The sequence below is a fragment of the Etheostoma spectabile genome, chromosome 2 (genome assembly GCF_008692095.1).
Source record: "Etheostoma spectabile isolate EspeVRDwgs_2016 chromosome 2, UIUC_Espe_1.0, whole genome shotgun sequence".
Lineage (NCBI taxonomy): Eukaryota > Metazoa > Chordata > Actinopteri > Perciformes > Percidae > Etheostoma > Etheostoma spectabile.
This window is the reverse complement of record NC_045734.1, coordinates 16288198-16298697: the sequence shown is the minus strand read 5'-3', so window position 1 is coordinate 16298697 and position 10500 is coordinate 16288198. Positions and strand designations below refer to the sequence as shown.

The following is a 10500-nucleotide window of genomic DNA, read 5'->3' as shown; positions in this document are numbered from 1 at the left end:
ACTGTTAGAATTCATATTTTGGCAAGAACCAATCAGCTAAGTAAAGAGAAACGAGTGGTCCTCATTACTTTAAGAAATGACGGTCAGTCAGTTCAGAAAATTGCGAAACTTTGAATGTGTCCCCAAGTGCAGTCACAAAAACCAACAAGCACTACAATAAAACCAAGGGTTTGCAGTGCTATCAAAAAAGCAAAGAGTGGCTACTTTGAGGAATCTAAAATATAAGATCTATTTAAGAGTTATTCACACTTTTTTGTTAAGTACATAATTCCATATGGGTTCATTCATAGTTTTGATGGGTTGTGTGTGAGAAACTGAAAACTTAGGGGGAAAAACGGTGAACAGTTTCCTGCACACTCTGTTACTGTACTTAAACAATATTCTGATTCCCTTCCCTGAAACTTATTCTATTCTTGTTCATAATGATTATTTTACAGTGTTTGTGTTATGTAATGATGAACGCGAACACTTAAAGCGGGGTAGACATTTTTCTGGAAAAAGGCCCAAGTTGTCGATTAGAAAATTTGAACCCTCCTCAAGACATCCTTAATATTGGCGAAGGTTTCAGAGATGGAGAGAAATGTTGCTAATAGTTTGCCTTCGCTCATCTCTGAAATGATTTACTGAATTAACATTTTTTTATGCAGTTTTGTCTCTTTTAGACTCTCTTTTTGACATGTGTTCCTTTTGAGTTGTGAAAGGATGCAATTCCCGGCTGTGTACTATAAAGGTATTTCTATCTTTATCTTCTTCTGTTGATGGATAGGGTGCAATGGTATGACATTTCACAGTACAGTAAACGTTTCAAAAAAATCATGTCATGGTATATATTTTATCATTCATCAGCATGTTCCCTCGGATCCGAGATGCTCCAAAATCATGGTAGCAGCTGTGCGCCAGGTCCCGCTACACGTTCTGAGGTGCCATGTTCATCTGCTGCACTCTGCGGTGCCCAGCTACGTCCTGCTGTGCCTTGTAATGCCCACAGTGCCCTGCTATGCCATGAACTACTACAAAGAACTGCTACAAACTGCTATTTTTCTATTTTTTGTTATTCCACCAACCCCAACCGCCCGTCAGACACCCGCCTACCAAGAGCTGGGTCTGTCCCAGGTTCTGCCCTAAAGGAAGTTTTTCCTCGCCACTGTCGCACTGTTGCTTGCTCTGGAGGAAACTATTAGAACTGTTGGGTCCTTGTAAATTCTGAGTGTGGCTAGACCTCCTCTATCTGTAAAGTGTCTCGAGATACCTCTTGTGATGATTGATACTATAAATAAAATTGAATTGATTGAATTGAATTGAAATTGAGTGTTATTATTATTCATCAAATAATTAACTTTTTTTTTTTTTGGTTGACAAACATTTAACCCTAGTCCTGGCTAGATTTTGTAAAGCCTGAAACAAAGCAAGAGGACGTGCAGAAGACTAGTTTTCTCTCAGAACACTTTGATTCCGTAAGCTGAAAGGTTATAATGGACGTCAAAAATAAAATGCCCTCCCAGTTTTGACTGACCGTTGTAGTAAAATCGATTATATTGATTATCTTCATAGACTGTAAGTTATCTTGTCGAAGGGGAGGCCTCCCATTCTTAACGATGATTGGTCCAGACATAGATCCACACTGTCCGTTTATCCAATAGCATCTTCAGCTTACGTCACGTGGTCTTTCAGAACCCGGAAAACCCGGAGTGACATTCAGAGTCTGAAACGGTTTAATAACATCCATAGTGGAAGTTTGACGTTTTAAGATATTTCTTTAGTGTTTACGTTTTAATAGCCTCGGTGGTCTCCAGCATTGTTGCAGGCTTTGAAAAGCTTGCGACACCTGCAGTCCAGTGCAATAAAACAAGCAGGTACTAACGATGTAACTTAAACACATTCCTTTGGGTTTAGGCCTGTATAGCACGGTTTTTAACCATGACAAAAATATAAAGTGGAATGAATCGTGTTTCTACACACCAGTGGAACAGGAGCTGCAGCAGGTAATTTAAAGTTAAAACGAACATCACCTCGTAACGTTAGCTTTTATTAATGCTTTTTATGAACACAACAATGATACAGGACACAGTGAACACGGCCAGGGAAGAGATGGATACAGACGGTTGAATGTGTAAAAAAACTTCATGTTTCATAGATTTCTTAAAATTAGAACGAGAAATCCATCATGTTCAACGTTACTTACTAACTTAAAGAGGCAGGTATAGAGGTATACTGTTTGTATATAGTATAGTACTAAGTAGCTTCATGTTGCTGCAGTAGTCTGATTGACTAAAAGGCAAAATCTACATTTGTGTTATTTGTTTTGTGTTTGCAGAGAATTACTCAACAGTATCTTAACAGTCGATTAATGTTCTAAGTCATTCCCGAAGTTACAATGCCAACATCTGTTGGTTTCAGCTTATATTGTCATCTTCTGCTCCCAGGACTTTTTTTTTTTTTTTACTATTATCGAGCAGATTAAGATCAGATAAAATCAATCATGCAAATAATTGATAGCTGCGCACGCAAATTTGGGCAACCCTAAAGTCATTTTTTTTTTTTTAACTTTGACAGGGTTAATCAAGTAAATAATTATACCTATCCTATTTCTCGAGCTTAGACCATTTCACATATAACCATGATGATACAGAGAAAAGCAGCTAATCTCGATGACTAATAAAATAACTTCATTATAAAAAATGTTTATGATTTTTGTTTTTTGTTTGTCAGCTAATTGTTCTAGCGTAACCAAAATAAGCTCTTAAACCAAACATTGGTCACAAAGCTATTCCAGTGGCAAGTTACATGGGCACAGAAACTTTTGTTTTTGAAAGAGTGAGTTTATACTCTGGTTACCGGTACAGCCATTCATGAGTTTCATTATCCTTTCAGAGCTCTGTGTCCCGGTCCCATGGGGAGATCTCAGAGGGAAATCTGTCCGGATCACGGTATCCCGTGCTGTGCTTGCACGGCTGGGCTGACAACTGTGGCACATTCAACAGCCTCATTCCCCTGCTACCCACAGGTATTGTTTATGTGAAATGTAAATCTGAAAATCTAACACCACAAAACTCAGTTTTAAGGCTTTAAACCTGAATTAATAGATTCTGTCACACTCTCATTCACTGCCATTAAACTGAAAACTAAACAATTTTTCCTTATCTCTTTTAACTTATGTATACCACACATATTATATATAACCACCTGCCAATCAATTCCTGCTGCCACTTACGGGTTAAAACATAAGCTAGAGATACTTTTTGGCATTATTTTTGAACGGGGACATTTTCAATGTCCCTTCGGTTTTACAAAAACTTTTCAGTGCACACACGTTTGTGGTGTTTTGTTTATTACATGAAAGTGTGTACTTTTGCAGATCGTTATGCCGTGTTGGGTGGTTAAGCTTTCTGGTACTGTAGGGAGGGGGCCTTAGGGCCACCGCATTTCCCGCCTGCCTGTCAACTTTATACTGTATACTAAATAAGAAAAGAACCCCCTGGTTTGTCCCCCAGTTTGGCCAGCTTAAACCTGTTTCAATCGTAGGTGGGTTCCTTTTACAAGCCCTCAGGTGTTTTTTTCTATGCCACATGTGCATTTAATTTTTTACTTTTATATGCTCACAAAAGACTGAAAGAAACTTTACACCACTTACGGAAACTCTCCTGGTAATTGAGCTTGCCTCATTGGTGGCTGTATTTGAAACCGCCTACTACACACTACTTAGTATAGACAACGCAGTATGTATCTAGGCCAGGCTTAGCCAGTTTTGGAAAGTGGAGGTAAGCCAGCGGTTGTGACCAGTCCAGCACTTGCATTGTGGGACGTAGGCGAGGTAGACTGGTTTTATGCATACTGGAGATATTTTTTGAATCAGCACGTCTCTGAGTATTTTTGCATACTGGAGATTTTGTTTGTTTTGAATACTACATGCCATTTTGGCCAAAATTAGTACATAGGCTACTGCTATGTGTGTGTGTGTGTGTGTGTGTGTGTGTGTGTGTGTGTGTGTGTGTGTGTAAAAACTCATTTGTGATATATTTAAACAATACCACCCAGCTTGTATTGCAGTTAAACCGCAGTAGTGCTGTTGTCTTTTGACTAAAAACAGTCTCTGTATTCTGACGTGAGATATGAATTCTATTTGATGAATTCTGTTTGATGATCTGTGAAATAACTCCCACAGCTCTGCAGTGGAGCAAATTCTCCATCATAGGCCACAGTATGGGTGAGTGCAGCTTTACAGCAGAATTAGAGAAATCAAAATCTGTGTGTTATGTTAAATTTATTTGTACCCTTTGTTTCTTTTTGTTTTTTAGGTGGTAATGTTGCTGGAATGGTAAGTGACGGCCATGACAGGGTACTATTTTCACACGATATACTAAATCTGTAGAGAGTATTTTCCTTTACTGCGTGGTGTTTAGTCTGTATTGTGTTTTCCACAGTTCAGTGCACTGTATCCTGAGATGGTGGATGCTGTCGTACTGCTGGACTCATATGGATTCTTGCCCACAGATAAGGTACTTAAAACCGTTATTAAATGTAAGACTACAGTTACTACAGGGCTCTCATTTGTTTTAGTTAAGGGTGAAGAAAAATACAATGTAATTTTAAGTTGTGATGCAAAATATTACATTTATTAACAGGCTTCTGAACAATTTCAACAGAATGAATTGTTAATTTAGATTTTATAGTCTTTTAGTATAGAAGCAAGCATTTACTTTAAACTTGGACCATGGAAGTTTGCTTTTTATTTCCCATTAAACTATCTGCAAAACTACCTGTCACCTAAAGCCTGTAGGTCTTGAAAGTCTTTAAAATCACTTAATTTCTCCTGGGAATAAAGGGCTTTAGAAGATATTCAAAAAGTCACTTATTCATGTTCCTTTTATGACACGTATCTAGGTTGCTTAATTGAATTAATTCAATTAAGCAGTCATTCATTCAGTCATTTTTGTTAAACACGACAAAGAAGTATAGAAAAATGTGATATATATATATATATATATATATATATATATATATGGGGAAGTGTGTATGGATTGAATGTATGTGTGTATGTATGTAGTAGTTATATATATATATATATATATATATATATATATGATACACACACCACACACAACACACACAACATACCGGTCAGAAGTTTGGGGTCACTTAGAATTTCCATTGCACCCATTATAGACAGAATACCAGCTGAGGTCAGTTGCATTGTTTTTTAACCAGGGCAGCAGTTTTCAGATTACATTATGTGCTGACATAATTGCAAAAGCGTTCTCCAATGTTTTTCTAGTTAGTTTTTAAAATGATATTAGATTAGTAAACAGAATGTGCTTTGGAGGATTGGAGGAATGGTTGCTGATAATGGCTAATGTAGATATTGTATTAAAGTCAGCACCCACTCGACTCAGATGGTATTCGTCTATAATGGAGGGAATAGAAATTTGTAAGTGACCCCAAACTTTTGACCGGTAGTGTACATACAGGAGCTCCCATTAGGAGAGAACATCTCTAGTAGCCCCCAGATAATCTTCGCTTCAGACCCCTAACTGTAAAAGACTTCATATCACTGTGTAAGGCATTGTAGATATACAGGTTGTGTGCCATTTAATGTTAGTCACTAGTGTAATTGAATCTGACACCGTTCTCTCCTCTATGTTTAGAATGGTATTATTGCCTTACACTTACTCAATAATAATTCATAAAGAGCTGTGCTGTACAATCCACTTTTGTCAGTAGTTTTGAATTGCTTATCTCATCATCTGTCTGTTTTCTTGCAGAACGAAATGTGGAAAGTGATGAGGCAGGGGATGGATCAGATGGTTCAGTTTGAAAAAATGACAGAAGATAAGAAAAGAAGAGTTTACACTTATGAAAATGCAGTAGAAAGGTGTTGCACCTTTTGTGTTTTATGTTGTTTTACAACAAATACTGACCATCATCTCATTCAGTTATGTACTTTGTACCAGTGTTTCTAAAAAAACCTTTTTATTTCTTTCAGGCTGATGGCTGCCAACCCGACTCTGTCTCAACGGTCAGTGCACATCCTTTTAGAGCGAGGTCTAGTTCAAGTTGAAGGAGGTACGTCTTTATCTTCCTCTTCTGTACTTTTATTTTTGTTATGGGCACTCCTCATAGAACAAAATTACTTCACTCTCCTCTCTGACTGAGTTTATACTCTTTCGCTGAAAATATATTGCAATTTTGTCTTGCAGGTGTGGCATTTACCCGAGACCTCCGTATTAATCTGGTAGGTTTTTGCAGGACTGCACCACCTCATCACTTTACATTTTTATCCCGCCCACAGGTGTCAAATGCAGCCCATGAAATGCATGGGTAGTATTGCACATTGTATTGTTTTTTCTTTCGTTTTCAGAAAAATATAACACGCATCAGTTCGGATCAGAGTCTGGAATTTCAGTCGGGGATTCAAGCCTCTGTTCTAGTTATTCTGTAAGTTTTTCCTTTACCTCACATTTCCTTATTACAGTACATGACCTATTCTCGGTGCAATACTAATAAATTGTACCTCATTAAATACAGTCTTTTTCTTTTCTTTCTTCTTTTCTTCCTTCCAGAGCAGAGGACGGCTTTGAGAAAATGTTTAGTAAACCAGAGGAAAAGAAATTCACATCAGCAATTCTCCAGGCCTATAGGGACAGAAATGTGAGTGTGTTTATTCAGTGTGTTTGTGGAAAGTAGGTTGGCTTGGTGGTTATTTTTAGCCGTTAAGCCTTTTGAAAGTGTGTAATTGTGCCCGGTAGACAGACAGACAGACAGACGGCTACACAAATACTAATGTAGCTGTGAGTATGAACTCAATGTCTCAGAGGCAGCAGAAATCTTTATACAGTAGCTGTGAACCTCAACGCTGACCCACATACTGGAGCTTGGTCAAGTGTTGAGAGAGAGAGAGAGAGAGAGAGAGAGAGAGAGAGAGAAGATGTGCTTCAACTAAACATCGCTTTCCAAGTCAACTGGTGTTAAAAATGATGTCGCTGCTGATTGCGATATCAGAATACTGATGATAATGTATAGTGATTTCTTAAAGTGGCTATACTCAATATTTCTACTGTATAATGTGAAAAGGGTCGCTCGTAGTGATGTCCCGACAGAGAATAATCACCGGAATTTGCAGCTGCCCTTGGCTTTACTAAGCTTATTCAGCTCATTGTTTTATTTCACTCTCATTGTTCTCGTAGTGGTGTTTTCAGCAGCAGCAGGCAGCCATTTTCAGTGAAAAAAGAAAATAAAGCTCTAAAAACCGATTGCACTACTTTGTCAGCTCCAAATGGCAGACAGACACAGTTGGAGACTAGCTGGAGCATTTAGCAGCTAACGATATCGAAGTTTCTCTCAGGAGTTGGTGGATACCAAAAACAGAGCTAAAAGAGAGTGAATATTGAACTTGCATTCATTGTGTGGCCTGAAACATGACGCCAATCATTGGCAATAATGAAAAAAATTCAGATAATGTTGTTCTGTAACTGCTAGATGTGTAAGTAATAAACTCTTTGCTAACAAATTCCCATTATCGGCTTAAAAGATATGTCAATGTTGTGTTTGCAACTTGTTTCTGCTGCCCCCAAGTGTACAGAATAAATCAGTGATTGCAGGTTAAAATGTGAAATCTCTCACACTTGTTTAATTGCCACTGTCTCTTTTCTTTAGCATGCGGTGGTGACGGTACCAGGTGATCATCACGTCCATTTGAATGATCCAAAAGCTGTCGCTCCACTTGTGTCTGACTTCCTGCAGACCAAAGTGTTGACACAACCAGCCCGACAAACAGCAGAACAGACCTCGAAGTTATAGCAAACACAAAAACATTTTGCCTTAAGTCATATTACACTGCTGATCTACTGCTGATTTTAACATAAAATGTGGTTGTATTCATATTGTACTGTTTACACTCACCTTGGTGCTAAAACCTGTCAACCAGCTATGTAAGCATAAGTCATGTTACTTTTGCTGAACTCCTAAATTACTTAATGCATTTTAATAGATATTTAATAACCACTTTTCTTTAACTCCAGATGGTTTGTAAAATAGTGAAGGGGGGTGTTGGGTAAGATCAGCAAAAAACAGCTAAATGAGCTGAGCATGATGGGAAGGAATCAGCCAGCCAGTGCCTTGACAGAGCACAGCGCCATTAAGCATGGTCGTTCACTGTGTTTACCTTCAGTAAAGGTCCCATGACATGGTGCTCTTTTGATGCTTTTATATAGACCTTAGTGGTCCCCTAATACCATATCTGAAGTCTCTTTCAAGAAATTAAGCCTTGTTGCATGAATTACAGCCACTAGAGCCAGTCCCACAATGAGCTGTTCTTAGTATGTGCCATATACATATATCATGTCTGAAGCTTTTGAGGAAGAGAGAGAGGGGGTAAGGTGGAGGGTGGGGGTGTGGCCTTGACCAACTGCCACTTTGCTCGTTTGAAAGCCATGATGTCTCTCTCTCATGGGTGGGCCAAATTCTTTGGGCAGGCAAAGCAGAGAAAGAGGAGGTAACATTGTCCCTTATGACCTCATAAGGGGCAATATTCCAGATCGGCCCATCTGAGCTTTCATTTTCTCAAAGGCAGACCAGGATACCCAGGGCTCGGTTTACACCTATCGCCATTTCTAGCCACTTGGGGACCGTAGGTAGGCTGGGGGAACTCATGTTAATATTGAAAAACCTCAAAGTGAAATTTTCATGCCATGGGACCTTTAAACCACACAGACCTTTACACACATCAACTGGTCTGTTACAACTCTACTCGGACAGAGATTTCTCAGCTCTCAGTTGAGATGGATAGCAAAGCGCTGAGGTTCAGCCCATAGCAAACATTCCCATTGCTCATAGCTTAAACTCGACACTACACCATGGTGATTTTCAACCTGCTTGCATGTTATTTTTTAAAGATTTTTTGGGGCATTTTTTCCCTTTATTAGATACTGACAGTGGATTGACAGGAAAGCTGGGAGAGAGATGAGGGATGACACGCAGCAAAGGGCCGCTGATTGGACTCTGACTACATGAGGCCCCGTTTGCACGTTTTTTTTAGCCTCACATTGTTGAAACACAGGCTAATATTGTTAGCAAGGGCAAGAAGTTAGCAGACTGCCAAGACTGCACCTTTCTCTCTGCTCTGCATCGAGGGTGTGTCCCTTATTTAAAGCCCTGGCCTTGGTGAAACAGGGAGATCAAAGGAGAGGAGACAGCAAAACGCAGTAAGATTGCTGAAAAAACTGCACTTCATTTTTAAGGATTCTAAGGATACTATTCTACAGTATTTAAAAACAAAACAAATACCTAAATCCTAAATAGAAAACCGAATACTTACCTAACGAACAAATATCCGAAAAGTTAAAGGTTCAAAAAGTCAACATTAGCGTCGTAAAGATAGATGGCTAAGCTGTATTGGACTGCATTACATCGTGCAGGGGTAATGAAGATCTCAGTTATTTAGGCTATTCTGGACTCTATTCTGAGCTTGGTCTTCCTGCTGCCCTGCAGTTCAGACTGCTGTGTATTAGCAGGCAGTAGGTATCTCACCTTGTAGCTGCTCTCTTTGAGGATTGTTTAAAATGCACAGGTGTCGTAGAAGTCCGCTGCCTGTTAATATTTTATCAAATGCTCAGTTTCTCTGAAGTGTATCCTCATGTTTAATCTCAAAAGGTAGCAAGCTGTGGGAAGAGTGTGTACCTGAGTGCCACAGTGGGAGCACAGGATAAATATGAATTCAGCAAGTATTGTCACACAATATCTTGTTTACAGTATTTAAATTGTTAAGTTAATGTTAAGAAAGGCTTTCATTTTGGATGATTATCTGTTAGAAATCTATGAAAATGCAATTCCTTAAATATTTGAATGTAATGTAATCTTTAATCATTTCACAATTGACCATCTATTGCTTTTTCTGTGATCTAGTTTTAAATATTGTGTTTTTCAGGCTATTGTAAAGATTTACCCATACTTGTTAGGATATTGTTGCACACATTGTTCCTTTTTTTTCTAAAATTTGAAAACGCTAAGAAAATATATTTTGATGATTTCCTGATTTCCATCCAATAAATCTTTAAAGACGCATGCAGTTGTTTGACAGATGTTGAAAGGCTGTGGACAATTATTGAAATCAGATATGTAAAATAAATAATTGGAAAACAGAAGACCTTTTGGTAGAGGGAAAACCATGTCTTGCAGAATTGTTGATCTATAAATATATGTGTTTATAACTATTGTAGCAATGTCACTTTTGCCCTGAAAAGAACACTGAAGGAGTGCTATAGACATAGTGGAACCGTTTTCTACTTTCTGTCATTATCAGTATCAAATGCTGGCTGGAAAAACAAAACATCTTAGATATTTCATGTCATATCATAGATATTACTCCACTGACTTCTCAGAGCCAAATTCATAAAGGATCATATGTGCTGGAAGTGAGAACTTTCCTACTACAAGTATCTCTTTATAGTAGAGTGGTTTACCACAACTCCAGTGTCTCCAGGTCTTTCTGGATGGATTGTGCAGTCA

General features: G+C 38.5%; 1 protein-coding gene across 3 annotated transcripts in view; it reads left to right on the top strand.

Moving 5' to 3' along the window:
• Positions 1 to 10500, top strand: part of serhl (serine hydrolase like) — a 31462-nt gene that overhangs the window by 9437 nt on the left and 11525 nt on the right. Inside the window, exons 4-12 of one of the 3 annotated variants that reach the window (XR_004326993.1) lie at positions 4163 to 4204; positions 4296 to 4315; positions 4422 to 4496; positions 5760 to 5869; positions 5981 to 6060; positions 6195 to 6229; positions 6356 to 6432; positions 6558 to 6645; positions 7651 to 8874. Coding sequence is in view for 2 of the 3 variants with exons in the window: in XM_032500733.1 (XP_032356624.1) it covers positions 4163 to 4204; positions 4296 to 4315; positions 4422 to 4496; positions 5760 to 5869; positions 5981 to 6060; positions 6195 to 6229; positions 6356 to 6432; positions 6558 to 6645; positions 7651 to 7794 (671 nt within the window). In the remaining variant the exon portion in view is untranslated. Of the gene's footprint in view, positions 1 to 4162; positions 4205 to 4295; positions 4316 to 4421; positions 4497 to 5759; positions 5870 to 5980; positions 6061 to 6194; positions 6230 to 6355; positions 6433 to 6557; positions 6646 to 7650; positions 10256 to 10500 lie in introns of those variants that run through there. The other 2 variants (XM_032500733.1, XM_032500744.1) reach the window with 2 other exon arrangements.